At 32.6% G+C, this 27,181-nt stretch overlaps 3 protein-coding genes across 15 annotated transcripts in view; all 3 read left to right on the forward strand.

Moving 5' to 3' along the window:
- The window catches only part of usp (retinoid X receptor ultraspiracle), a 93,556-nt gene extending 92,147 nt beyond the window's left edge, over positions 1-1,409 (forward strand). For all 13 annotated transcript variants that reach the window (XM_076400889.1, XM_076400888.1, XM_076400887.1 and 10 more), the window contains one exon: positions 143-1,409. In XM_076400889.1, the coding sequence (XP_076257004.1) occupies positions 143-209 (67 nt within the window). In that variant the 3' untranslated portion in view covers positions 210-1,409. The remainder of the gene's footprint in view (positions 1-142) is intronic.
- Positions 1,410-2,688: 1,279 nt separating this feature from the next.
- Positions 2,689-10,136, forward strand: LOC143194234 (putative inorganic phosphate cotransporter). The gene is made up of 9 exons (XM_076400873.1): positions 2,689-2,877; positions 2,932-3,068; positions 3,130-3,332; positions 4,018-4,127; positions 4,182-4,402; positions 5,536-5,688; positions 9,411-9,543; positions 9,602-9,846; positions 9,904-10,136. The coding sequence occupies exons 1-9, from the start codon at positions 2,832-2,834 to the stop codon at positions 10,066-10,068; spliced, it is 1,413 nt and encodes a 470-aa protein (XP_076256988.1). The 5' UTR covers positions 2,689-2,831; the 3' UTR covers positions 10,069-10,136.
- Positions 10,137-10,178: 42 nt separating this feature from the next.
- On the forward strand, positions 10,179-27,090 carry LOC143194235 (vesicular glutamate transporter 2.1-like). Its single transcript, XM_076400874.1, has 9 exons — positions 10,179-10,380; positions 13,262-13,398; positions 13,495-13,697; positions 17,429-17,538; positions 17,619-17,833; positions 19,163-19,315; positions 19,371-19,503; positions 20,866-21,110; positions 26,918-27,090. The coding sequence occupies exons 1-9, from the start codon at positions 10,326-10,328 to the stop codon at positions 27,062-27,064; spliced, it is 1,398 nt and encodes a 465-aa protein (XP_076256989.1). The 5' UTR covers positions 10,179-10,325; the 3' UTR covers positions 27,065-27,090.
- Positions 27,091-27,181: the final 91 nt, after the last annotated feature.

The following is a 27,181-nucleotide window of genomic DNA, read 5'->3' on the forward strand; positions in this document are numbered from 1 at the left end:
TTTCGAGGGGGATTAAACGGAAATGAATAATCCGTTTCCGTTTTATTCCAAGTCTTATTATTTTTTGATCGGGGTAATGCGTATAGAGTTTCATCAATATTTTTGCAATCATATATTACCAAATATATATTTTTATTTTTAGATTAAATAATGAGGTAACATTAGACTCATTCCTAGCTGAAATGCTTGATCGGGCCAGAAACTCTTAAACAACAAATCATCAATTAATTAGGATTAGCTGTCTACAAAAATGTTTCTATTTCACCACAGTTATGAAAGGACACAGTGATAGGAATATGATCAGCCTTATGTTTAGTAATTTAAATATTTCTTTTAGAAAGAGATTTTGGAGGGAAAGAGATAGAATATATATTTAATAGATGTAATTAACTAATATAAAAAGTTTTGACTCAAAATCAATTATGTATTAATATTATATATATATATATTGAAAAAATGTTCAGGGGAGTTTTAAGGAATTTGATAGTGCTTGTAAAAATTGTAATATACCTATTTATACTAAGTTTTACTATATATTTTAATTGATGAGATAATGTGTTATATTGTTAGGATGATTAATCTTTCCCTCAACTACAAATCTGTGATTTATATTAATGAAGTTTTAAAACCCTTTTTAACAAGGTATTATTAGTTATATATATAGAGGAAACAAACCTCTGTCCATGTTGAGTGAATTAAACAAAAGACAAATTAGTATTATATTTGCTTTAGTTATTTGAATCAATTTACAAGCAACAAAATAGATCAAATTAAACAATCTGCTTAAATTGATTTGGAAATTAAGAATAATCATGTTAATTACAATTCTAGAGATCTAAACTAATCATGCACATATTAACACACTAAGTATTTGTCTTTTGATAATAACAATACAATTTTCATCCATTTTCTTGCATTGAATGTAGTTAGTACCATTCTATTTAAGTCTAAAAAAATGCAACTATTTATTATTCTGCCTTAATTTGAGATAGATTGTTTTAACAATTTTATCTTGGTGTGTAAGGTACAGAAAATGGAGAAGCTGATATGTTAAATGAATGAAAATCTTGTTAATAGTCGTTGGTTGTGTTTGATGAGATGGTGTTTAATCAAAAATAAATAAAAATGTTCTATTCTATTGACTTCAAACTATTACATAACTATAAATATATTTATTCTAATTTATAATGGGTTATGTTGAAACTGTAATTGAGAAAAATCCACGATTTCTAAACAAATTTCTTATTATATTAGATTTTAGATTCGAACCATTAAATGAAATTTAGATGTTATACTATTGATGAATTTAATTTTAATATTAACTTAAATATTATTTTTTGTGTAGTTTATAAATTTAAATTTTATTATTATTATGTAAAAATATATTTTTAATAAATTCTATTTTAATATGTCCGTGTTTTATTTGTTGTTATTTTTATATTCTAATTTTGGGAGTAATCAGCTCAAAGACCATCGTAGAAGATATCAAATCTTACCTAGCTTATATATTTGTTCCCTATTGGATTTTTCCCTTGTCATGAACTTTCACATTTTAAAATATTATGAAACAAAATATATCCATATCCTAATGGGAATCAAACTCGTGACTTTGGCGGCGGTAGAAAGATTGTCCCGTGCAACCACTGCATCTACCAAGCCGTCTTTTATTTAATTACTGTATCTGAATTTTTGTACATTCTATTGTTCACGTACATTTGTACTACGAATTATTTTTTGTATGCATTTTTTCCAGTGAAAGCAGTGGGGATCATAGAACGCTATTCAGTTCAGTAATAAATATAAACATGTTTCAATGAAATCAACTTTTAAATGCGATATTACTTTTGCAGTAAAAAGATAATATTCTACATATAATAATAGACCAATAATTAATAAATAACAAAGTAAAATATAACAACTGAAAGTTTATATTTAAGTTTTTAAAGTATTTAAACGGCTAATTTTTAATTTACTTTTTCATTATATATGAATATAATATTGTATACTATGATCAATGACTAGTGAGTCATCATAACTTTCAAAATGCCTTGGTTAAACAAGGTTTCATTCAAAAACACTAATGAAATTTAATTTAATTACTAATTCAAAATGCATTATTACCGAAGAAAATAATAGTTACAGCCTGTATTATAGATGCACATTTCAAAAATTTAGGTCATCCATAATCAGATAAAAACATGACATTTATGTGCAATGACTATTCATAGTAGAATTATTATACATGTTTAAATTATTTACCAATGAAATATATTTAATCTAAAGCACATCGATATGTAACAAACTGATTGATGTTTCAAATCAAAATATCCATTAACTAAAGGGGTATTTTTAGTAATACTTATACATAAATAAAATCATACATATAAAAATTATTTTGTAATATTTTAATTTCTTTTCTTATAGCTTCTAGATAATATTCTCTCTCCACTCCATATAAATTAGTTATTGTTGTATTCCGACATGTAATAGTATAAGTGTAATCCTGCATAATATTTGTTAAATGAGTATTCAGTGAGTAAATTGAATTACATCATATTATGAAGTTTAAACTGATAAATATACCTACAATATGTTAATCGCAGTTTGGAGATATGGATAGCCACTCAATATTGCCTACTCATGTTCGGAGACACTTTTCGTCAATCGTTCGTATAGTCCACATGTGGCCAAGATAAAGCCCTTCAAATTTTAAAATACTACGAAATACTCATGTATGAAATGTATGAACGTTATTTTTTTTTCTAGAATAACGATTGCGTCTATTCAATTTTATTTTATTAAAACCAATTTGCATTATTGCTAGGATTGCTATGGATTTCGACTGTAAAGATGAAAGTAAAAAAGTCGACGAACAAGGTAAGTTTAAATATTGAATATAAATTGTAAGAATATCAAAAGAGTATCTTTTAGTGCCGAAATTTGGATATCGCTATATTCAGGCGACAATATTCTTTTTCTATTTATTGGTGATATGTCTTACGCGAAATTCGCTTTCCATAGCCGTGGTAGCAATGACAGAGAGAAGTTCAAAGAACCCAAACATACCTGTGAGTATATGTTCAATAAAAAATTCACATTCTATTTACTTGCACTCAATGTTTGTTGTAGATTTATGATTGGAAAGATATTGATATCATATTATCTTCGTTTTATTGGACATATGTTCTTCTTCAACTATTTTCTGGTTATGTCTTCAGATTATTTGGATTTAAAAGAGTTTTACTGATTACTATGATAATCAATTGTTTTGCTTTTGCTCTTATTCCCATCTGTGCAGCACACTTTGGTTCAATAGGCGTGGTATGTTTTCGGTAAGAGTTATAAATATTTCTTGGAAAATACCCATAACTATAGAAAAATATGCTAGATTTACTTAAAACTTGTCTGACAATTTTGTAAATGTTATTTAACGTCATGATATGTCCAGTGTGTGGTACAGTGGTTGATGTAGTGAAACAGAATGCATTTTATAATGAAACACAGTCATGACCAATATGGATGAATACTTTTTAGTGGTGTTATGAATATAACAGCCTGTATTCAATTTAACAAAATTTCTCAACCAAAAATCACAATTTTTGCGAAATTGCACTCGTTGTTTGTAAAAGTTTTTTCTTCTACTATTTTTACACGAACTCGTACAGTCAATTATCACCTAACTGAAACACATAATACATTAGCTATGTCTCCTTACAAAGCCAAACAAAAAAATGTTTTATATCGGCAAAGCACACTAACTAATTATCCCCTCAGCAAAATAATTATATAGCAGTGATAAATCTTGGATGGAAACAATTTTATAAATCTAGATAAGTGTTATTCATTAAACTTAAATGGGTTGGGGTGGGAGTTCATAATAACCACCTTACTATTGCACGGATATAAGTTAAAATTTTTAAAAAAAGTTACCATAATAAATATGTAACATTTTTGTCAGCAGTCTTATAATATGTCAGTGTCTTATAATAAAAAGATTTAATATTAAAAACTTTTTAGGATGATTCAAGGACTGACACAAGGTTTTAGTTATCCTGCTTGTTATACTATTTTAGGTACGTGGGTTCCAGTTAAGGAAAGATCAAAACTGGCCTTTTTAATATTTTCTGGTAAATATACTTCTTAACGTCTAGTAAGGCAGCAATAAACCCATAACATTTAAGGAGCACGTTTTGGAGTAATATTAGCAATGGTTATAACAGGCTACCTATCATCTAGTTGGCTGGGTTGGCCTTCAGTTTTTTATAGTTTCAGCGTTTTGGGTATTGCGTGGTGCATTGTTTGGCACTTTTTCGGTTTCGAATCTCCAGCAAAACATCCTCGGATAAGTATCATTGAGAAAAATCACATTCAACACTCTTTAGATAACAAAGACAATTCTAAGGTAAGTACTATGATTACCATTCAATTTATTATCTTAACAATCTCAGTTAATACTTAATTTATTTGTCGGGAGTGATATAATGCTGAGATCAAAAAATAATAAGACTTTCGGAATAAATCACAACCAGGTTATTTATTTTTTCAAAATAATTTTATCCCTTTCAAAGTAATCTTTCTTGGGTATAATACGTTTATTCCAAGGATTTTTATAACGTTCTGAATAGTTGATGTATTGTATAGTTGAGCTATTGATGACATTCTCGTAAACATTAAAAACTAAATGAAAAATTATTACAAACGTAAAATCTTGTATCACCGCCATGTGAGAAAGAAGGTGTGTCATCATGATGAAAATATCAACAGTTATCAACACCGATATTTCCGACCTCTTGAGGTGAAGAGCTTACGCAAACGATGTTCTAGTATGCGGTGTAAAAACAAGTTATGAAAGATTCACAAAAAATGACGCAACTAATATTAAATCGTGTTATGATTTCCTTCGAGTAATCAGTATGTGTCATTTCGCAAATAAAAACACCGTGAAAAAAACGCTATGGTAGACAAGTTGGCCAGACTCTGAGTTGGATACGCTACTGAGCCAAAATTCATACCAAACTCAAAAGAAGTTCGGCAAAACTTTGGGAGTGACTCAACAAACATGTGTTTTCACATAAAAACTACTAGTATTTCAAAGGCAGATGGCGTTTTTGCATCGAATCATCATAGGAGATGAAAATTGAATCCACTATATTGTCTACATCAGTGGGAAATAATACCAACAATAATTGGTACGACCATTCAGGATGAGATACATTCAATAAAACACGCATCTTTATTTCTTTCAGCACGACATTACTTGATTATATGTGTTGTAGGTACTTCAACGGTTCAATCACCACATTTACTAAATCAAAAATTGAGTATCTTCAATAGACGATGATTTTTCCTATTCAAAATTCGTATGCTGTTTGGTCAACACTTTGAATAAAATTCATGGTACCGTTTCTCTATATAAAGTTTCAGTGAGAACTTATTTCTACATTCGGCAAAACTAATTAATAATACTACAATTTTGACATCTTACTATATTTTGATCACAAACAAGAAATTAATGCTGCTCCTCAAAAATTTTAGAAATCAAAAAGTATTCCTATTAAAGCCATGATGAGTTCAGTACCTGTTTGGGCACTTATAATAGGAAATATGGGAAATGCTTGGGCTACTAGTATCATCGATTTAGATATACCTATGTATTTGAGTAAAGCTCTAGGCCTAGATATTAATATGGTAAGTGTATATTGTAACGTAAAATAATGTATAAGAGCTTTCAATTACTTTAGAATACTTTCTCGCTGTTTTTTTTTGCGGGATGTTGAATGAAATGTTGAATATAGGTAGAAATACGGAGGATATTTTCACGAGTTTTGCAACATGTAGTGTATTATTATTATGTTTTTACCGCGATGATAGATCATGTTTGCCTCTTTAAAGAATGACTATTTAACAATGAGGTTGAGTAGTTGAGTCTTTAGTAGTATTAGTGCTTTCAAAGTAAAAGTGGTAATAGTGTTACAGAGCATGTTGCAGGGATATAATAACTGAACTATTATGGCTGCTTTAGACAATTTAGATTTGGTCTAACTTTTGCGTCAACAGTACACACGAATTCATACCTCGGTTATTCCCAAAAAAAAACAAAATAATCTCCATCTGACTACAAGCCCATCAGCCTTCTCAATGCCTTTCTCTTACAAAGGAAAACAAAGTGATTTCTGATGCACAATTCAGCTTTCGCGCTCACATTCATCCGTTCATCAGGCTTCCCATCTGGCCGCACACATCCATCACGATCTTGACCAACTTAAAAACCTTGGAGCAGTCCACCTGGACCTAACCAAAGCTTTTGACAAGGTCTGGCACGACGGTTTGATTACAAAATACGTATGCGCTTTCATCAAGTCCTATCTCTCGAACAGATCTTTCCAGGTCAAGATCAGGAAAACTCTTTCCAGTCGAAGATCAAACGACGCTGGCGTACCTCAAAAATTGTCACTGGCCCCGGCTATTTAACTTTTTATTTCAGATCCGAACTCGAGGATGCCATTCAAGGACGTTTACATAAGCAGCTCGATCATGCGGTTAAGTGGTTCAAATTCTGTAGCTTGCAAATCAACCCCCTGAAAACCCACGCCATAAATTTCTATAAGAAGCGTTACGCACTGTGCATCTCGCAACTTAAGATCGACACCGCAACAATTCCATTTCTGGATGACGTCACGTACCTAGGCCTTCACTTCGACTGACGGTTCGGTTGGTATTCCCAAATCCACAAAGCAATCCAGAAAGGTTCGGGGATAGCAAAACTGCGATCTTCTCTGAACTGCCCTTCTAGCAGACTTCCCATATCCATGAAATGCTTGTTTTACAAGATGTTAATTCGGTCCATTCTCCTCTATGGATCTAATGTCTACTTCAAATTTGTTACACCCAACCAGGTGAAACGGCTTCAAGTTTTACAAAATAAGCTCCTCAGGGGAATCTTAAACGCTCCATGGTTTGTCAGAAATAATCAAATTTATAGAAAAACTGACACTCCAGAAATCAATCACTTCATATCTCAATCCTTCCACAAACAACAAGTCAGCTCAAGTTCTTCTAAAAACGCGCTTGTTCGCGAGTTGGCCCACATACTGGAAGCTTAGCGCCGCGTCACCGCTAATCTCCTCTTTTTCCAGACTGCAACGACCTCATCCGTCACAAACAATAGTTAGTCAATTCAATAGTTGGCGAATCAATAGTTAGTCTCTTTTTTTGCCGGGTCCTCGTACCCAATAACGGCTGCCCGTTTAGTGGGGTCAACTGTGAGGCGGTTTCGATTTAGTGTATTAGTAAGTCCAGAGGCACACAGGGCAAGTCTCCGCGATCGGGTGTAGGTCATGCCTGGTTTTAGGCCAGATCAAAAAGAAAACATTAACACATTTAGACTAATTTGTTAACCAGGTTGTGAGAAGGTTCACGTGACTGAAATTGTTATGCATAAATCAATAGTTGTAATTTTTTGAGCGCACCAAGGATCATTGAAAAATATCTACAATTAAGCAACCAATAGATGGTGCGAGGGCGATTGTTCTTCTTCTAATGTAGCTTAACTACAGCTAGCAGATCTAAACAAATGCACAGTTGAAACTTCTCAACTTCCAATTTATAATGGTTTAAACTGAAACGTTAACTTCCTCATTTTTCATTTCAAAAATTCATCATTTCTAATGATCTGATTTATGATGCTTATAAATTACTACCTGTAATTGTTTTCTTCAATCAATGAGCTAATTCATTCAAATAACATTTTTTATTTAGCATTATTGAGTTATTCAGTGTTCACATTCATTACTTTTGTTTTTGAACAAATTTGCTACCCAATGAAAAACTTTCAGAAACTTATGTTGAAGCTGCTCAGTCATGTGGTAATGGTAGTGGCAGTTTTTATGTCGATGGCAAAGTACGGCCTCAAGGGCCAAAAAAGTTTAATTGTGAAACAAAAACAATGAATTCCAAGGCTTACTGGGCCAAAACTCAGCTCAAACTCCCAAAGAATTTTTAAACAGCTTAGCAGTTGATGATTCAACTGTTTACAGACGTTTAGATGTCATAGGAAAGAGCAAAAAATAGGGAAAATGGCTACCATAGAAATTACCTGAAAATATCATTTTGAATCGTTTCCCCATCGCGGTTTAATAGCTTGACAGGCAAAAAAGAAGAGTTTTCTATAGCGTATTGTGACTAGCGATGCAAAGTGAATCTACTACAACAAAGGCAGGTGCAAGAGGCTAGGGGTTAGTTAGGGAGAAACATCCTCATCAACACCGAAACAAAATATTCATGATGATCAATCAACAAGGTATATTGTATTACGAGCCGCAAAAACTAAATGAAACTGTTAATGTCAGCAGATATCTAACGACGTCACTGCAAGTAACGTCATCCTCTTGTTAGACAGGGCTGAAATGTTCCGAGTCTAACACATAGATGGCGCTGGTTTTATTGCATTCACCGCTTTTTCATAAGTTTATGAGTTCTTGTACTAAGAGTGACAGTACTTTTGTTATTTTCAAACGATTGATCAAAAACAATTTCGTGTTTTAATTTTACACTGTTTCTTGATGGGAAAAATATCGTTCAAGCGAAGCAATGGCTTGAAAAGTGTTATAAGGATCCGCTCCAACAGAAAAAATAAAACGGTGGTTTGTTGAGTTCAAAGGTGTTATGGAGACACCGATGATGCAGAACGTAATGAACGTCCGAATGAGGTGGTAACACCAGAAAACATTTTTTTTAAATCCACAAAATCGTACTGAATAATCGAAAAGTGAAGTTGCTGAGTTAACTAAAATCATAAAAATATCAAAAGAACGTGTTAGTTTTATATTGCATGAGAATTTCAGTATGAGAAAGCTCTGTTCAAAGTGAGTGCCGCGTTAGCTCACTGTTGACCAAAAACAAGAATGTGTTAATGATTCTGAGCAGTGATTAGTCATGTTTAAACGTAACAAACCAGAATTTTTGAGTCGACATAGTTTCATCCATTATGACCCATGGATCCATCACTTTACTCCGGAATCAAAACGATCGTCATTTGAGTAGACAGAAACTGGTGACATGTCTATTTTGAGGCAAAAGATAAATCGTTCTACAAAAGTGGCAATGAACCGTTAAAGCGGCGCTGGAATGATTGTGTGGATCGTGGTGTAGATTACGTATTATATGATATGATCACCACTTGCTAAGATCGATGCAGCATGCCTTGGCTAGCACGCGGTTTCGAAATGCTGAAGATGTACGAAAATGGATCGATGATTGGATGGCTGCTAAACTAATATAAAAATAAAATAGTTTACACTTATTGGAAATGTTAGAATTTTCCACTAACTGTAAACAAAAACAGCGAGAAGCTATTCATTCTAATATAAAAAGTACCGTAATATTTTATTCTAATTAAATTATTTTTAAAGAATGGCTTAGTGTCGTCAACACCACAATTTACTCAGCTGATAATACAAACTGTTTCGGCGCCTCTGTGCGACTACATCATTCACAAAGAGTTCGTGTCATTGATGAATTGTAGAAGATTTTTCCATTTTCTTGGTATAACAAAAATTCCTTTCTTAGAGTTATATTATTATTAAATAAAATTTTGTTATAGCATCGATCATACCCTCCATATTATTAGTTTGGCTAGCATATATGTCGAAAGACCAAATCACACTCGCTATAGTATTGCTTAATTTAATATCAGGTTTGAATGGATTGTTCTTGTATAGCGGTTATATTAATCACGTCGATTTAACGCCAAATCACGCTGGGGCATTATTGGGAATCGAAAATTCTTTCTCCATGGGTATCGCAACGACGGGACCATTATTCGTACCATATATCGTTACTGATTTAGTAAGTCCATCATATTTTTCAAACCGTCAAATTTAATAAAATAATTCTCCATTTTAGAGCGATATATTTTTATGGCGTCATATATTCATTATAATGGCAATTGTGATAACAACAACATCCTCGGTATTTATGATTTTTGGATCAGCCAAGGTACAGTGGTGGAATAGTACCAAAGACAAAAGTAGCGAACCCCTAACCAAAATAAAACACAATGATGGCTGATTTAATTTATTCGATTCATAGAATATGTTAATGTATAATATTCTAATAAAGATACGAATAATATTGTAGATTATTGTTGTTTTAAGTACTAATTAAATATTAATTATATATTTAAGAGGTCCATCGATATTATTATCAGATAAAATATTTAGAGATTGAAATAAATTGAAGAAATTTTTTTTGATATGTCAAAAATGACTTGTCCACTAATGTAGTAAGTTGTTTTTAAATTGATTTTATTTATTGTATCTGCACTGATGGATATTAAAACGAGTAACGAATCAAAAGTTGCCGAACTAAACAAAAGACAAGGTAAACTGATTTTTAAAACGCTATTTTTATTCTGGCTGAAATTATAAACCGGTTATTATTATTTAGAATTATTTGATGATTGTATTAATGCATACATTATTGTACATTTTCTAAAAATAATAAAACTGGATCAACTATATTACTTCGATTGTTATTTTAATTTATTCTAAATATTTTTAAACAGAAAAATAAAATTGTTCTCTTACCTGACTTTGTCGTCAATGGGATAGCGATTTAGTCCTTAGTTTTGATAAGTTGATATTGTTGATACAATCGAGTACGAGTACGAGTACTTTTAAACTATGTCCAGATAATATGTTACGTCCGTTATTAGTTTAAATGCCATTATTTCTTGTTTTATCAACTTTTCATTTTATAGTTTCATGATGAAGCTAATAAGCTCGAGAGATATCTGAAAAAAGAGATGACTAGAATTTCGAAGGGACATCAAATTAAATTATAGAGTACTGCACAGTTGGTATTGTAATTCCGTAAGAGATTATTCAGTTAATGATTGGGATTGTTTATAAATTGATCCGAAATTTAATAATCCATAGATATCTACGTTCGAAGAACTAGCAAATGCAACAAAATGCAAGTCCTGAGGTTCTTTTTCGGGGATTGTTCGAATTTCCAGTGTGCAAATTACGAGTTAGACTCGGGATTGTGGTAGACACCTCAAAAGATGGGCCAAGGACAATTTATATATTAATTTCTGGACAAGATACCTTGGGAAAGGTATTCTTAACCTTTATTATAGTAGCAGTTCCTTTTTTGCACTTTTTGGTATTTGCATTTGTGAACTGAGAAATGTGCTACTAGTTTCTTCAACATCTTACAATAGAACACATTTTACCTTAGTCGGTCGAGGCATTAGATGGGCGAGACTGTATAGGAACACAAGAATTTTGATTGACACTGGTATTTTACTTGATATGAACTTTTGGAACAAAATATAGCTTTTGAAGATAATGGGTTTGAAGTGCATGGAGAACAGCAAAAATGGAAGGAGGAACTAGAAGTATGTTATAATAGGATATAACAGCAGGCGGTTAACCGAAATATAAGTGGTTTTAGATTGGTGGTAAAAAATGATAAAAAAAATCGGGAAAAACATTCGGAAAAAATATTGTTGAGAGAAAACATTGGCTCTGTGAGAGTTATGACCCTGTGTGAATTAAAAATTTGAATACAAAAAATATACCGAAAGCTGAAATTCCGCAGTTGTTCCTGAAAACAAATTGCCAAGTCCACAAAATAATTTTGAAAAGTTAAAAACTATATAGCTATACAATATCTAACAGAGGATAGAGTACTTACAATTATATACTATTTTTTATCAAAGTCGTTTTATTCGCAGAAGGCCAAAAACAATAATGCATCGATATTTCAATGGACTGTTTGGAGTTTTTTACGCGATGTAAAAAGGATGTTATTTACATTGTTATGTGCCAATGAACTCCATTCATGAATACTATACAACTGAATCAAAAAGACCATCTTAAACGACAGTATGTTGATGAACTCAAAAATACTTTTTATGAATATATATTTGCTTTGGTATATATAATTTTGAGGAAGAGTTCTTAAGGAAGGTTTCTATGTAATCAGAGGAAGAGTACATAGAAAAGAAAGAGCTTAAATGGTGGCAACACTTACAGTGTATGAAACACGGAAAACAGGTAAACAGTAAAGCTGGGAAACTAGAATAGAAAGGAGAAAGACCATGGGGCAAATTAAGAAAATCTGTAATTAATATATTAGGAAGATACTGCAGAAAAGAGGAAAAACCCTGCCTTATAACATATCCTCATCATCAAGTGGTGCAAAAGGTGTATTATTAATTATATATATATATAATTTTCCATTTAGTTGATTATTTAGGACCTCTCCTTTATCTGCTCTAGACTGCTGACATTCCAACAACAAAAGAAACACTACTTGAAACCTTTGCTGACGACACAAATATTATGGCAAACGACATATCTCTGCCTAGGGCAGTAGAAAAAGTATAAGTGGCGGTCAACAAAATCTACAAATGGACGAAAGATTGGAAAATTCAACTTAATAGCTCCAAATCTGTCCACGTTAATTTTGCATTGCGGTGAAATAATACAAACTTAATTATATCACTCAATGGATGCCCAATTCCTCAAGCAGAATCAGCTAAATACCTCGACATTCATCTTGACGGTAGATTAAATTGGAAACATCATGTTAGACAAAAAGCAAAACACATTAGAACCAAAATAAAACAACTATACTGGTTAGTCTGAAGATACTTTCAACTTGATCTAAAATCAAAGAAGTTGATTCATAAGACAATTATAAATCCAATTTGGACATATGAGATGCAAATATGGGGTTGCACTAAAAATTCAAATCAACTAGTTATCCAATGCTGTCAAAACAAAGTTATGATTACCAATGCTTATCGCTACGTAACCAACAAAAAACTGCACGATGCTCTGGAAATCAAATGGATTTGCGAAGTATCCAAGATTGGAACACGAAAGACACGAAAGAAAATTACTAAATCATACTAACGTGGAAGCAATACAACTGCTGGACAGCGGACAGGATGTCAGGAGATTGAAACGAACCAAACCATACGAACTTAAATAAATTGTATACCTTTAGTGTTTTGCTATAAGTTATTATAATTTTATAATTGAAGAATACATATTGATGTATTTTCTCGCACTCGTCTAGCTTGTGAATTAATCCAAGTACAAATGAAATGTAGTAATAAATTAATTTAAAATTAAGATTACACCAAGCGTATCTAGTAATGTAGTTATAAAAAAATTTAGTTGATTATGATTCAAATTTACAGAGAAGAGAAACAGCCAATTACTAAAATATATTTTTAATATTCCAGTGCCAAAACTTGGTTTTCGACATGTCGAAGCGATACTATTCTTTTTCTTTTTGGTGGTTTCGATGCTGACCAGAAGTTCAATGTCGATAGCAGTTGTTGCAATGACCGACAGCAGTTCGACCAATCCGAAAATACCGGTGAGTGCGGTTTTCCTCGATCGATCGATCTGCGAAATCGATTTAGTTAAGTTAATTTATATTAATACGCCGATTAATGACCCTTTCCGCTTGTAGATCTATGATTGGAAGAACACCAATATCATTTTATCGTCGTTTTATTGGACTTATATCGTGTTGCAACTGTTTTCTGGATATATTTTCAAAAAATTTGGATTACGGCGGGTGTTGTTGGTATCAATGTTCATAAATAGTTCCGCATTTACTTTAGTACCATTATGCTCTTCTTTGTTTGGATCGAATGGAGTAATCGGTGTAAGGTAATATACGACAAATGATTATCTATAATTTTTGACTATGAGGAAATTCGGATATGTTTTAATAAAGTACTCACATGTAGCTTCATGCTTCATCAAGTGTAATAATCTTACAATTTCGACAACATGAAATATGAGAAAAAAAATATTTCTGCTTTTCCTAATATATCGTTTTAAAGTTGCATATCTCTAACCTATTTAATTAAGTTAAGTATGTATAACACTCTAGATATAAAGATAGCGTAAATTATTTAGTGAATAAAATATTATTGGGTTTTGAAAATTGAAACTCAAGGAGGTCATTATTGTCATGTTTTGCTCTTTTACTTCCGAAATAGGGAAATTAAGCGCAAAAAAATATGTGACGTTTTGATGATGAATTTAGTGGCCAATGTTAAATGAATGAGAACATTGGTTGTTAAGTGTCAATCGAAAAGCTACTGAATGGATTGAAAGAGTTTATGAAGTCTTGCTTCAAAGATGAAATAACTACATTATAACATATCTATAAGAATTTTTTAATCTTGAGAAAGTTTAGAAAAAAGTTAATTTGAAAGACTGCTTTGAAAAATATCCACCTTTTCTTTGTTAAATTAATATATTTCTCGAAAAATATTAACACATAAGATCAAATACTCTACCGGATGATAATTTGGAAATATATTCTAATTAATAACAGGTCAATTGAAAAGTCCCCGGCCTACCAGAGCAAAACACATTTTTTCGGCAAAATTAGTCTTTTTTATTCAAAATAATTCCCTCCAAGGGTGAGATACCGATTATAACAACCCTCCAACTTTTTGATACCATTTTGTAATACGATTTGTCCTTTGCTTCAAAATATGTCTCAGTTTCGGCGATCACCTCGACGAAAATGTCTTCCCAGCGAACATTCTTTTGATATCTGAGAACAGTCGCTGGGGGCCAGATCTGGAGGACACGGTAGATGAGGAAGCAATTCGAAGCCCAATTCATGGATTTTTGCCATCGTTTTCACTGACTTGTGACACGGTGCATTGTCTTGATGAAGCAGCACTTTCTTTTCCTGCAAATGCGGCCGTTTTCGACGATTTCGTCTTTCAAATGATCCAATAAGGCTATGTAATAGTCACTGTTGATGGTCCTTCCTTTCTCAAGGTAGTCAATGAAAATTATTCCAAGCGCATCCCAAAATACAGATGCGATAACCTTGCCGGCCGACTGTTGCGTTTTCCCACGCTTTGGAGCGGGTTCATCGTGTCCAGTTCACTTAGATCCAGACCGTCAATTGGACTTCGGAGTGAAATGATGGAACCATATTTCATCCATTGTAACATATCGACGCAAAAAGTCGTGTTTATTACGCTTCATCATCTTCAAACACTGCTCCGAATCATCAACTCGTTGTTGTTTTTAGTCAAAAGTGAGCTCGCGCGGCACCCACTTTGCACAGAGCTTTCTCACACCCCAATATTCGTTAATGAAATGATGTACGCATTCAGTTGATATCTTTAGAGTGTCCGCTATTTCATTCAGTTTCAATGTACGGTCATTCAAAATCATTTTGCGGATTTTTTAAATGTTTTCTTCGGTAACAACCACTTTTGAGCGTTCACCGTCTTCGGTGCTCATTCCACCACGTCTCAACTTAGCATACCAATCCTTGATGGTTGATTTTCCTGGGGCAGTGTCCAGACTGGAACTCGGTATCAAGCCAAATTTTTGCTTCAACTATATTTTTTCCCTTCAAAAAGCAATATTTTATCAACAAAAGTTGCTTCACCCAAAATGCTATAATTCACAAACTAATGATCCGACAGCTGTCAAATGTATACATGCATATTTTGAGGGTTAGGGCTAACTAAAAAACATATGGATTTAATTCTAGTAGCATCATATATGTGTCAGGCCGGGAACTTTTCAATTGACCTGTCAATATGAATGGTTTATTAGACATACACTAAAATGCAAAAACGAAATAAAATTACTATTAGCCCTGTATATTTTTAAAAAGATTAACAGGTAGATGAAAAATAGATAAGCTGCGCGAATATTGTTAAAAAAAAGATCATGGGCGAGACAAGGTGAACGATCACAATCGAATGCAATTCTTGAATTGGGGTCAAGTAAGGTGATGTTGGGTATCTCATGGGATTAGAACGGAATTAATTGGAATTGTCTTAATTGAAAAACTAATACAAGTGTTAAATCAAAGTTGGTGATTCCTATTTTGCAGTCAACAGAAAATTAAATAATTAGAAAAGTAAATAAATTCCAAAATTAACACTGTTAATTTTTATATAATATTTGAGGCATCAATAATGAGCATAAGGACCAGGAAGACTTCTCACTTGTTTTCAACAGCTAGTGTTGCCGATAATGAGTGTAGTTTACGATCTCATATTTGTTTATGAACATTTTTCTTATATGAACATGAAATAACAACATCTACTCAAAGTCCTAGAAGATTTAATTTTTTAAATGTAATTTTTTTAATTTCTTATTATTAGACTGGAGAAAAAGTAATTTCGGTTTTTTAATAATTCTTAAAATCGCATAGAAAATTCTAGATATAAAATCGCGTTGTTTTCTTACTCAGTAAAAATGATTGCGTTTTGAAAATGAACATCCTAAGTCATTGATGCCGAGAAGGCAAAGGTAACTGTTTGATGGCATTAGAAAGGAATCTTTCGTCATGAGCTGCGTGAACCTGGCTAAACAACTAATGCAATTAAAGCAGCACAAATAGCACACTATAATGCTAGACTATACCTATCTTTAGTAACTTGGTTTAGTAAACATTGGCAAAGAATTGGTGGGAAGTATTAGTTCTTCACTCACCTTATAGCCCGGACCGTGCCCCGTCTGACTACCATTTGTTCCAGTATCTGCAAGATTTTCTTAGCGGCGTAAAGCTAGGTTCAAAAGAGGTGAGTGAAAAATCACTTGCTTCAATGGTTTTGCCCAAGTTCTACAATGACGGGACTATGGTTTTACCAAAAAAATCAGCAAAAGGTCATCGATTAAAACTAGTAGTAATGTGTATGAATAAATCTATTATTTATTTTCAGAATGATACAGGGGCTATTCCAAGGCTGTACATTTCCAGCTTGTGATGCCGTAACTTACTATATTGCTTTACTCCGGTCAGAGCGTGTTGTTTCAGTTTTAAGAAACACTGCTATTCTACCGACCACAATATTCAAAGATATTTTTAAGTGGTAATGTTGGTGTCATATTGGCATTGTTGATCACTGCTACCGACTCATTGTCCTGCACGTGTTTAACGTTTTCTTCAAATTCGACATACTAACACTTTGGAAAATAAATATGAGAGTTTGGGTGCAAGGGGTTTAATGGGTACAGTCCATATAACCCAGTCAAATCGGTCAATTCGAAGTTTCAAGCAAAAAGCAAAAAAAAACACCCAAAGCTCCGGCAATCCAATCCAATTCCAATCGGCAGCTGTTTCTGAAAACAAATTGCAAGTCCAATGTATCGACATTAGAATGGACTATTTGGAGCATTTTTACGCGAAGTAAAAAGGATGTTATTTTCACTGCTATGTGCCAATGAAATCCATTAATGAGTACTATACAACTGAAACAAAAAGACCTTCTTGAACGGCAGTATGTTGATGAACTCAAAAACATGTTTTAATTATATATATTTACTTTGGTATATATAATTTTGAATCAGAGAAATGATCAAAAAAACCGAGATTACTTTTTCTTCAATCTATTATTTATTTTCAGAATGATACAAGGTCTATTTCAAGGCTTTACATTTCCAGCTTGTCATGCCGTACTTGGTTTATGGGCACCTATCAATGAAAGATCGCAACTTACTATATTGCTTTACTCCGGTAAGAGCGTGTTGTTTCAGTTTTAAGAAACACCGCTATTCTACCGATCACAATATTCAAAGATATTTTTAAATCACTAGGTGGTAATGTTGGTGTCATATTGGCATTATTGATCACCGGCTACCTAGCGGCAAGTTGGTACGGATGGCCCATTGTTTTTTACATATTTGGCGCTTGTGGTATTACTTGGTGTATCTTTTGGTTTATTCTCGGATATGACACACCCTCGGAACATCCATGGATTAGTGAAACCGAACGAATTTATATCGAGGAATCTTTAGAACAAACACAAAAAGTAGGTTCAGTATTGTTTATTATCCTACTTAATAACGTAAAGATTATGAAAAGTTCTTGCGATTTCATATATATATATATATATATATATATATATATATATATATATATATATATATAACATATCTAATTTATTTTGAAATTTTAGCTGCTGAATTTTCAGCAAATTAATTTTTTTATAAAAAACAAACCTGCAAATATTGTTTATTCTTCTGTAGTGAATTTATTGTAAATTATTGGTTGGGTTTATTGATAAAATGAAAATATATTAGAACTAAAACTATGAATAATTAGCTATTTAAACATCTCACATTATGCCAGAATGGTACCAACCTATGCGTACTGCTAACCGCTAGTTCCCGATGGGTGAATATGTGTCGTTGTGTCCATTCTGACCATTTTCATCTTGCGCAAACTTTCTCACACGACAATGCAGCCGCGAAAGTAACTTGCAAGCTTCGAGGCAATGCTGCATTGGAGGTAAATCTAGTGAATATGCCGGTAGAATTTTCCGGGAAAGCAATATGGTCCATCATTGTTATGAAACAATATGACCTGCCTCATTTCTTGTCCTATAAATTAAAAAAAGGGTTTGCTCACTCAACACATATGGCACCCATATTCATAGTTAGCAATTTTATAAGTGACGGCTGCAAGCTCTTGAGTTTGCATTGAATCTTCATCCGACAGAGCTTGACAAATCTACATCTTCAAAATTTCGTGTCTATTGTTCTAATAACCGTTCACTACGATCAATAATTACACGTTTCATAAGTCACCAAGAACCAAGAAGATTTAAAAAATAATTTTCGATATTAGTGTTATCAACAAGTTCAGTTTCATAATCACCGTAATCTCTACTGTTGAAATTCCTTTGAAGGATTTGAGTACTTTGAAAATCAGTACTGTTCCCTACTTATTTCAGTTTTTTTTTTGTTCAGAAAATTCATAAATAGACTATATTCGATACATTAATAAAAGTATTTCAGACATAAAATTCTCAAAAATATCTCAGCAATATTATTTTGAAATTCAGCAATACTTATTTTAAAAGATATTTAGTTAGACACATGAGAGGTTTACCTACAGTGAAAATATATATGATAATTTGATTACTTGTTAGAAACAAGCGACACTCTACAAGACAATGGACTGATAAGATTAATTGCTATAAGAAATTTTAAACTACTATAAGCAGAATTCTAAAGCCTATATAGTTCCACTGTTAAAATAATATGAAATATGTGCAAATTTACTACCAAAAAATCGCAATTTTTTTTGTCTAGTAATAGTAGATTGCATAAGCTAATACTAATATGTGTGTTGTTAGAATGACATAGATATACCATGGAAAGCCATTTTGACTTCATTTCCATTTTGGGTACTGATAACGTCAAATATGGGAAACGCCTGGGGTCTTAACATAATTACTCTGGACTTACCAACATACCTGAGTAAAGGTCTCGGTTTGAATATTAGCTCAGTGAGTAGTACCATAATAAACTCGATGAAACAATGTTTATATCTTATTTTTGCAGAATGGTTTGATATCAGCTTCACCGCAAATGGTTCAGCTAGTGCTAATAATAGTAGCGGCACCAATAGGTGATTATATCGTGAATAGAAAAATCGTTTCTTTAATGAATTGCCGAAGAATATTTCAATTTTGTGGTAAGAGATAATAAAATTGAGTGAATTACTTTATTTCAGGACATTCTTCATAATCAGCGGATTAAAAAAGATTAAGTATTGGACACTCTAATAAATAGCCGATTTTTCTCTATATGTAAAATACGGATTTTATATACACTTAACCACAAAATATTGTCAATCTTTAGCCCTTCATATTATTTTCAATGATGATCAATTTTTATTTGATATTTTCTTTGAAATTAAAACGTGCAAAAGTCCCGCTACCATTTTGATTGCCCGCCATCTTAGTTATGTAATGTTTAACTTAGTTTCGCTTTAACCATTATGTTAAGGCTGTCTGGTCTGGAATAATTGAAGATTTTTCATTTAAATTGATAATGAGCGATAAAGCCCATTTTCTTTTGTTGGTTTTGGGAAACACAGAATCCTCAATTAATTCATGAAACATAATTGTATCCACTAAAATCAACTGAATGGTGTGGTGTTCATATCGGAAACATCATTGGCCTCTATTTTTTTGAAAATGACCAAGGTGTTGCAGTTACTGTTACTGCTGGATGCTACCAAGACATGATTCGAAATTTATTTTCTGTCGAGAAGTTTCTGTCTGAAATGGAACAGCAAGGACTGGAGGACATGTACATCACGTTTTTAGCATGGCCAGCCAGATCTACGGATTTAACAGCAGACTTTTTCTTGTAGGGTTTTTTAAAATCAAAAATGTATATGAATAAGCCCCAAACGATTCAACATCTTAAAGACAATATTCGTCACGAAATTGAAAAATGCAGCCTCAGATGTTGCAGGATGTCATGAAAAATGCCTTAAAAAGAGCCGAAAGTTGCATAGTGAATCGCGGTCAGCATTTAGCCGATATAATTTAGCCCAAATAAACTTTTTATGAAAACCAAACTTACTTTTCTTTTCTTTGAGCAGTTATATGCAATCAAAATGGTAGCGGTAGTGGGAGGGGAATGAATTTTTGTTTTTCTAAAAAATTGACGAGCTGATGCTAGTTCATTTTTCAAAATTTTCGGAGATATGCTTATTCTGTTTTATTTGAGCTATCAAACCTAAACGAATAAGCCTATACTTTATTGTTTATAAAACGATATGAATTAATTCTAACATCTAATACACCTTTCCAATTTCTAAAAACACCGAATTTGATCCAATTGTAGCTTTTTCTAATTGTTTTAAAAAGCAAAAACAAACGGATATTTATTAAACTATCTATTAACTATTACTTAATCCTTTATTATAAGTAAATTTTATAAGTCATCGTTATTATGAATTTATTTATTATTTTGAGATTTCTACGGAAAATGATGTCTATTTTATGTTATTTTTAGAATTATCTTATTTTATATTTAATTTCAGCGACAATACTACCATCTCTGGCTTTAATTTGGTTGGCTTTCGTTTCAAAAACCCAAATCGCTCTAGCTGTTTTTCTCTTGAATATCATCATGGGTCTGAGCGGTTTGCTGATGCACGGTTCTTATATAAATCACATAGATTTGTCTCCGACATACGGCGGATTATTGCTGGGTGTTGAAAACGCATTCTCTGAAGTATTAGCAATCACAGGTCCTATTTTTGTACAATGGTTCTTGACTGATATGGTAAGTTTCATAAAAATTAATGTCCTATTATTGGATTGGCAATATAATAATTTTGTTTGTCTACAAACTGTGTTTAGAATGTTTTCAATGTCTGTTAATGTTATGATTTTTCTTTTGGACTTTCCGTGACAAGCAACTTTAAATCAGTAATGGTATAAATGATACTGTTAATCCAATGATATTCTAATATAAATAAAGATTTAATGTAAATACTTAACTATTGATTCCCGGAATTCACTGGCTAGAGCTAGCAGGCGTTTCTCAATAGTTACAGATTGCAACTTCAGGTTGAGAGCTCTGATACTGAATATCTTTTAATGCCTTAGCTGGATAATCAATTGACAAGAATCCTGCTGGTCCGTTGAATAATTAAAAATCGGCAGGATGGTATGCTACGTAGGGTTGTCCTTATAATCTTTGCATTTGCTGAGATTATTTTGTTTTTGTCAAAATAACCTTGTGGTGTGACTTAAACGTCAACTTTATTAAACTGATTGGTGGGCCACAACAAGTATTCATACATTGTTCAGCCAAGACCGACTGTACTGTATGTCCATATCTTATACACCGTAGATGTTCCTTTATCCGGCACCTATCACCCTCCCAATTTCTCATATGTACATTTTCCCACACTCACAGGATACCTGTCACATTTAAACATCCTCTTTTAGCATTAGGGTTGCACATGTTCCTATATGGTTTGAATACAATTTTAATGCAATTCTCAGCCTATTGTTTCTCAAAGAAGAATCTCCTCTCTGCTAGAAAAATTTGTTGGGTTTTATTTGAGTACATATTCCGCTGAAAGACTCTAAGTCGCAGTTTGTGGTAGACTTGTTATATAATCTATGAGGGGATGACTCAAGACAGTTAAGGCAAAGTTGTATCATTTCCATACAACGTACTATTCAGGATATGTAAGTGTTTGGGAGCTAAGATTTTTAACAGTGCAAGTTGACGATTTCAGAAAATTTAGTTTATAGATCCTCAGAAAAAAATTCCGTCAGTTAGATTATTCTCCAGAGTATTTTACATATTCGATCTTAGTGAGTCCGCAAACATAAGAAACGGAAATTCTTTTTCAGATTAATTTAAACACTTGCCATAACCTTTTAGCACTCCGTGACATAATACCTCTAGCTTGAAGAAAATTACCAAAGAATTGTTCATAGTCGTAATACGATCTGGGCTTCTTTCACTTCCAACAAAATTCTCTGTCATTATCAATTGTACCTCCTCCCCCGCTAGTTTGCCTTTGGTAGCTTTCTGAACTTTTTCTACTTACTTTCTAATTTCATTTCAATAGTCTACAGTTACTTTCTACGTATGCTAATTTCTATATTTTTATATAGAAGCTGTATTGATGTTGAGCCTAGAAATTTAAGTTGAATTTATATCTCAATTCTGCTCTAATTTTAATTTAGCTTCTAATGTGAAACAATGTCTATAGAAAAACTAATTTTAATAAGTGGACTATGAAATCTTAAGTGATTAAGTTAAGTTCTATTAATTGTATTGAATAAAATATTGAACAATATATAATATATTAATTCTATTCTATAACACTAAAAATAAATTAAATAATAAATTCGTCTATAGTTTAACTTTATAATGTTTGTAGTATGTTGTATATGACGCATGATATGGTGTTGTCGACCAACAACATTTCTTGTATATTGCGTGAATCCGTTTTTAGTAATAAATATTAAAAAGTACATGCGAAACAAAGTGAAATACTTGAATAAAATAAAATGAAATTAACACAAATTGTGTAATATGGCTAATTAGAAGCAGAAGCAGAGCGCAGAAAATTGTCTAAATCTAGTTTTTAAAGTGAAAAAATTAGGAGGATTACCCGCTAAAACCGCTCGAACAGCTAGTGGCCAAGGACACTATGATATCGCTGCAACTTGAAATATTATCGTGAGAACGTTTTGGTAGACTTGGTTGATGACATAGTTTATCATGGCACTAATCATGACATTAATTACGAAAAGATAGAATAATAAAATAATCTTAATTAAGTAAAGTTCTATGGATTATTAGTCACATCAACCTCTTGGATTTTTTAGTGAATGGACCTACAGTTATGACTGACACGTCAGCTTCGAACCATGGTCCTCGGCATTAACCCTACCGACTGGCGAGTGACCAATTTTAGAAATCATCCCAGGAGATATCCAGTCTTACCCAGCCTGGTTAAACACAAACATAAATTTATGACCATGCCCCAGCAGGATTCGAACCCGCGACTATCGCAACAGTAGGTGGACCACCCTGTTGCCTTTACCACTGAACCACCAACCCGGCTAATCTTAATTAAGGGAAACTGAGTTTCTAAAAAGCAATACACAAAGAGAAAAAACATGGCAAAAATATATAAATCATTTTTATACTTGTTCTAATACCAATTATAATGTTGTACTAATTCCGAACAGACTTCATTGAACGCTCTTTGGAGTAGAAAACAAATCTGTAGTTTCCCTAGACGACCACAAGCTTTACAAATGTATGTACTAACATCTTATATCACCAACATGCTCTTCAGAATTAAGCAAAAAATATTCAATATTAAAAGAAATATCAGCAAGAATGCCTCAGGACATCGACTAACTATTATCTACTGTATGCTAGTAATGTATCTAAATAAGAAGGAATCATAATAATAACCACGTTTGTAGATGTGAATAATCTTCAAGCAGTTTCAAGCGATAACATGAGATGAAATCCTACCAATTTTACCACCAAAAAATCAATATATCTGCCAAGTCAAGTGAAAGTCTAATTCAAACGAAATTGATGAATGTTTAAAGTAAATTAAATGAGGTGAAATTTAAATATTGATAAATATATTGATATCTTGGAAAAATATATATAATACATTGAATTATAGAAATACGAAAATACAATGAATTTCTAACACCCAGTTGCTAAGCAATCACCGATTGATGACACGGTGGATTGTTTTAAAGGTGGCCTCGAACTTATTGAACTATATGTTACACAATAAAATCATAATCTATAATCAAGTTGAGAGACCAGCTACAGAATCAATCAATCTTGAGAAATACGAGACCAGCTACACTTTCATGGAAATACAAAGAGTCAATGTACACAATATATCAATGATTAGTTACAAGGAACTATTTTAAGATTGTCAGATACAAATTAACGATTGATACAGGAAACCAGTTTTAATCATCATCGCCACTCATTCATAGCTGGCGCTCAGGGAGAGTGTCTATACGTACCAATAAGCTGCTGTTAGTGACACTTCGAACATTTCAACTAAATCCTACCACAGTTGGTGATCAACCGCATCTGTTCTGATCTTGATCCATGTCTTTTTCGGGGCTGTTCCATGCCTGTGAGGAATTCACCTTTTATTTGAAAGAGGTTCAAACCATTTCAATGCGCATTGATGGTCGCACAACAAATTACTTCATTTCGAATATAATATCGGGGAGAAACATGCAGATTTTGCTTTGCATTTATGACCCCAAGTTTATACATGTCTGTGACTAACAGTATCCAAGTTTCGCAGACATACGAGGTGTACTGGAAAGTCATTACTGTGTTTTTTTCTTTTGGAAAAAAAATTTTCAAGAAAATGGAAAAAAATAATATTTAAAGTATTAGCTATTTGATTATATATATCTTAACCATTTTTCAGGCAATTTATGGATACCATCCCAAAAAAAACTTTTTTTTGAGCAAAACCATTCATCGAGCCATTTTCTAACTTTTTGGAAACTGGCAAAGTGCTGCTATGCAAGCGTGTTTCCCATTGATGAGAAAAGTTTTATAGTCGGACGAAGTAAGGTTTGGAGAGTACGGCGGGTGCCATAATATAACCCATCCAAGTGCCTTCAACGCTTCCTTGACCGGTGTTGCTTTAGGAGACGGCGCGTTATTAAGCTGGATATCAATGCATGGATCAAATTGATCATTTGTTGTCGATCACTATTAACAGTTTCACCAGGTTTCAACAGTTCGTAATACACCACGAGAGTCTTGCGACAAAAACTCTTTGGCCTTGGAGTCGATCGGACGGCTTTGCTAGGTGATAACCATGATTTTTTGCCATTTATTGCCATTTTGCCATTGATCTGCCAGTTATTCAAATGATGTGACACTCACCTTCTATCTTTTGGATTTTCCCCATTGCTTGTAACCGGTGCTAATCGTTTCTCCAGGGTCGAAACTTAACATTTTCGAAGAGATATACATCTATGACGGTATTACTTTCGCAAAATATGTATAGCTTTGAAGCTTGATATCAGTAAAACAAAATGATATATGACGTTCAATTCAATAACATGCTTGTTTTTAAAAACTTTTCGACTAATTGCATCCACTACTATGTTGAAAAGCAGTGGTGTCATCAAAGTCGAGACCGCGTCGAGAAGTTTAATAGGGTACCACCTCGAGGAGCATGCACCTAATAGGGGCATACCTCGATAGTTTCTATATTGTTTACTATGGCCTCTTTTCAGTATAGAAACAATTATCGCTTTCTGACACGCTAATGGTACACTTTCCGATAGCCAAATTTGTGTAAGCAACACCTGAAGACAAGGCCTTGATAATTTTTTTCATGATTTGGTTAACTCCAGTGACCTTATCACACTCTAGTGATTTTACTATCGTTCGCCATTCGTGCAATTTTAATTCAATTAATTTCAACATGGTTTTTATTTAATTCTTAAAACTTACTTATTCAAAGTTATTTTTGCACATACGTCATCAAGATGTTTAATGTATTGGCTGTCGCAATTTGTAAATTTGTTTCAGAATCAGACAATACTTTCCTTCTCAATTTATTGTAGTTAAAAAGAGACACATTGCTGTCTGATTAGTTCCAACACATAAACGAATGAACCTATCAAAATCGTTCGGTTGTCAGACGTATGCAAAATTCTTGAAAGCAATAGTGATAAGAATGTATAACTCTAACCTATAAATTATTGTAGCTATATAATTAAGTGTAGTTTTTAGATGTATTATAATGTTAAATTAAATTATATTTGATAGCATTTTTGTTCAATTATTCTATTTAGATTAGAATTTTGTTGTAAATCAAAGTCCAACTGAACTAAAACTCAGAGTTGATACGGCAACATCGCTACGTTTTGACGTCACAAATTTAGATGACGTATGTACAAAATAACTTTGAATAGACTATAGGCCACCAATTTCTATAGGGTTGTTTCTTTATTTTCATAAGCCCACGCTCTACTGATAATTTTATTTTAAGCGCTCAATTGATAATACGGATAATACAGGAACAGCTCAAACGCCCAATTTAAATTTTAAGAAAAACTATCTTTTCCGTTAATCCAAACTTGATTTTTGGTGTCAAGCTGGCCTGCGTTATTTTGTACATTTTACAAAAGCAACTTTGACGCGTTTATGCGCGCATATACTGCTATAATCGCTACAGATTGAACATTAAAATAATAAGTTTTAAAGCGTCTAAATTAATCTCGGTATCATTTTATACCATCTCTGCAACACAATCAATTCAGCAGAGTTTCTATTAAAAATAGTTTTAGAATAGAGAATAAAATGAAATTATCTTCTTGCCAATCCAATATTAAAATGTTGTTTTAAGTGAACATTGTGAAGTCTCAAGGTTATACCAAAATTATTATCATAAAAGACGTAAGCCTTACATCAGCAATACATTTTAACATTTTTTTTTTCGTTCAATCTTTAGAAAATTGAATATTTACGAAAAAATGTTTGTTATTAAATGATTCCTTAATTATTATTATTTTTTACGTGCAGATATTTTTCTTTTGCAGACTAATATTATATTATGGCGTTATATCTTTTTGATAATATCGCTCGTTATAATGGCATCATCTTTGGTATTCATGATTTTTGGTTCAGCTGAAGTACAGCCCTGGAATTCAGCCGGAAAAAATCGAAAAAAACAAATAATCTTATAATAAAATAAATGATTGGACAAGTATAATTCCGAATTTTAATAAACCCACTTTAACTGTTATCTCTGTTAACAATGTAATATCATTATTATTACAAATTGCGAGATATTACGTTATCTG

This window comes from Rhynchophorus ferrugineus, unplaced genomic scaffold, assembly GCF_030347505.1.
Source record: "Rhynchophorus ferrugineus isolate W39M unplaced genomic scaffold, kcgeb_rfMv2 rfM3, whole genome shotgun sequence".
Taxonomy (NCBI): Eukaryota; Metazoa; Arthropoda; class Insecta; order Coleoptera; family Curculionidae; genus Rhynchophorus; species Rhynchophorus ferrugineus.

Excerpts from the sequence above, each read along its gene's own strand:
- LOC143194234 (XM_076400873.1), top strand. The coding sequence starts at position 2,832 with ATGGATTTCGACTGTAAAGATGAAAGTAAAAAAGTCGACGAACAAG. Across the intron at positions 3,333-4,017 it reads ATAGGCGTGGTATGTTTTCG|GATGATTCAAGGACTGACAC; the intron begins GTAAGAGTTATA and ends AAAACTTTTTAG. Across the intron at positions 4,403-5,535 it reads ATAACAAAGACAATTCTAAG|AAATCAAAAAGTATTCCTAT; the intron begins GTAAGTACTATG and ends CAAAAATTTTAG.
- LOC143194235 (XM_076400874.1), top strand. The coding sequence starts at position 10,326 with ATGGATATTAAAACGAGTAACGAATCAAAAGTTGCCGAACTAAACAAA. Across the intron at positions 13,399-13,494 it reads CGACCAATCCGAAAATACCG|ATCTATGATTGGAAGAACAC; the intron begins GTGAGTGCGGTT and ends TTCCGCTTGTAG. Across the intron at positions 21,111-26,917 it reads AATGGTTCTTGACTGATATG|ACTAATATTATATTATGGCG; the intron begins GTAAGTTTCATA and ends TTTCTTTTGCAG.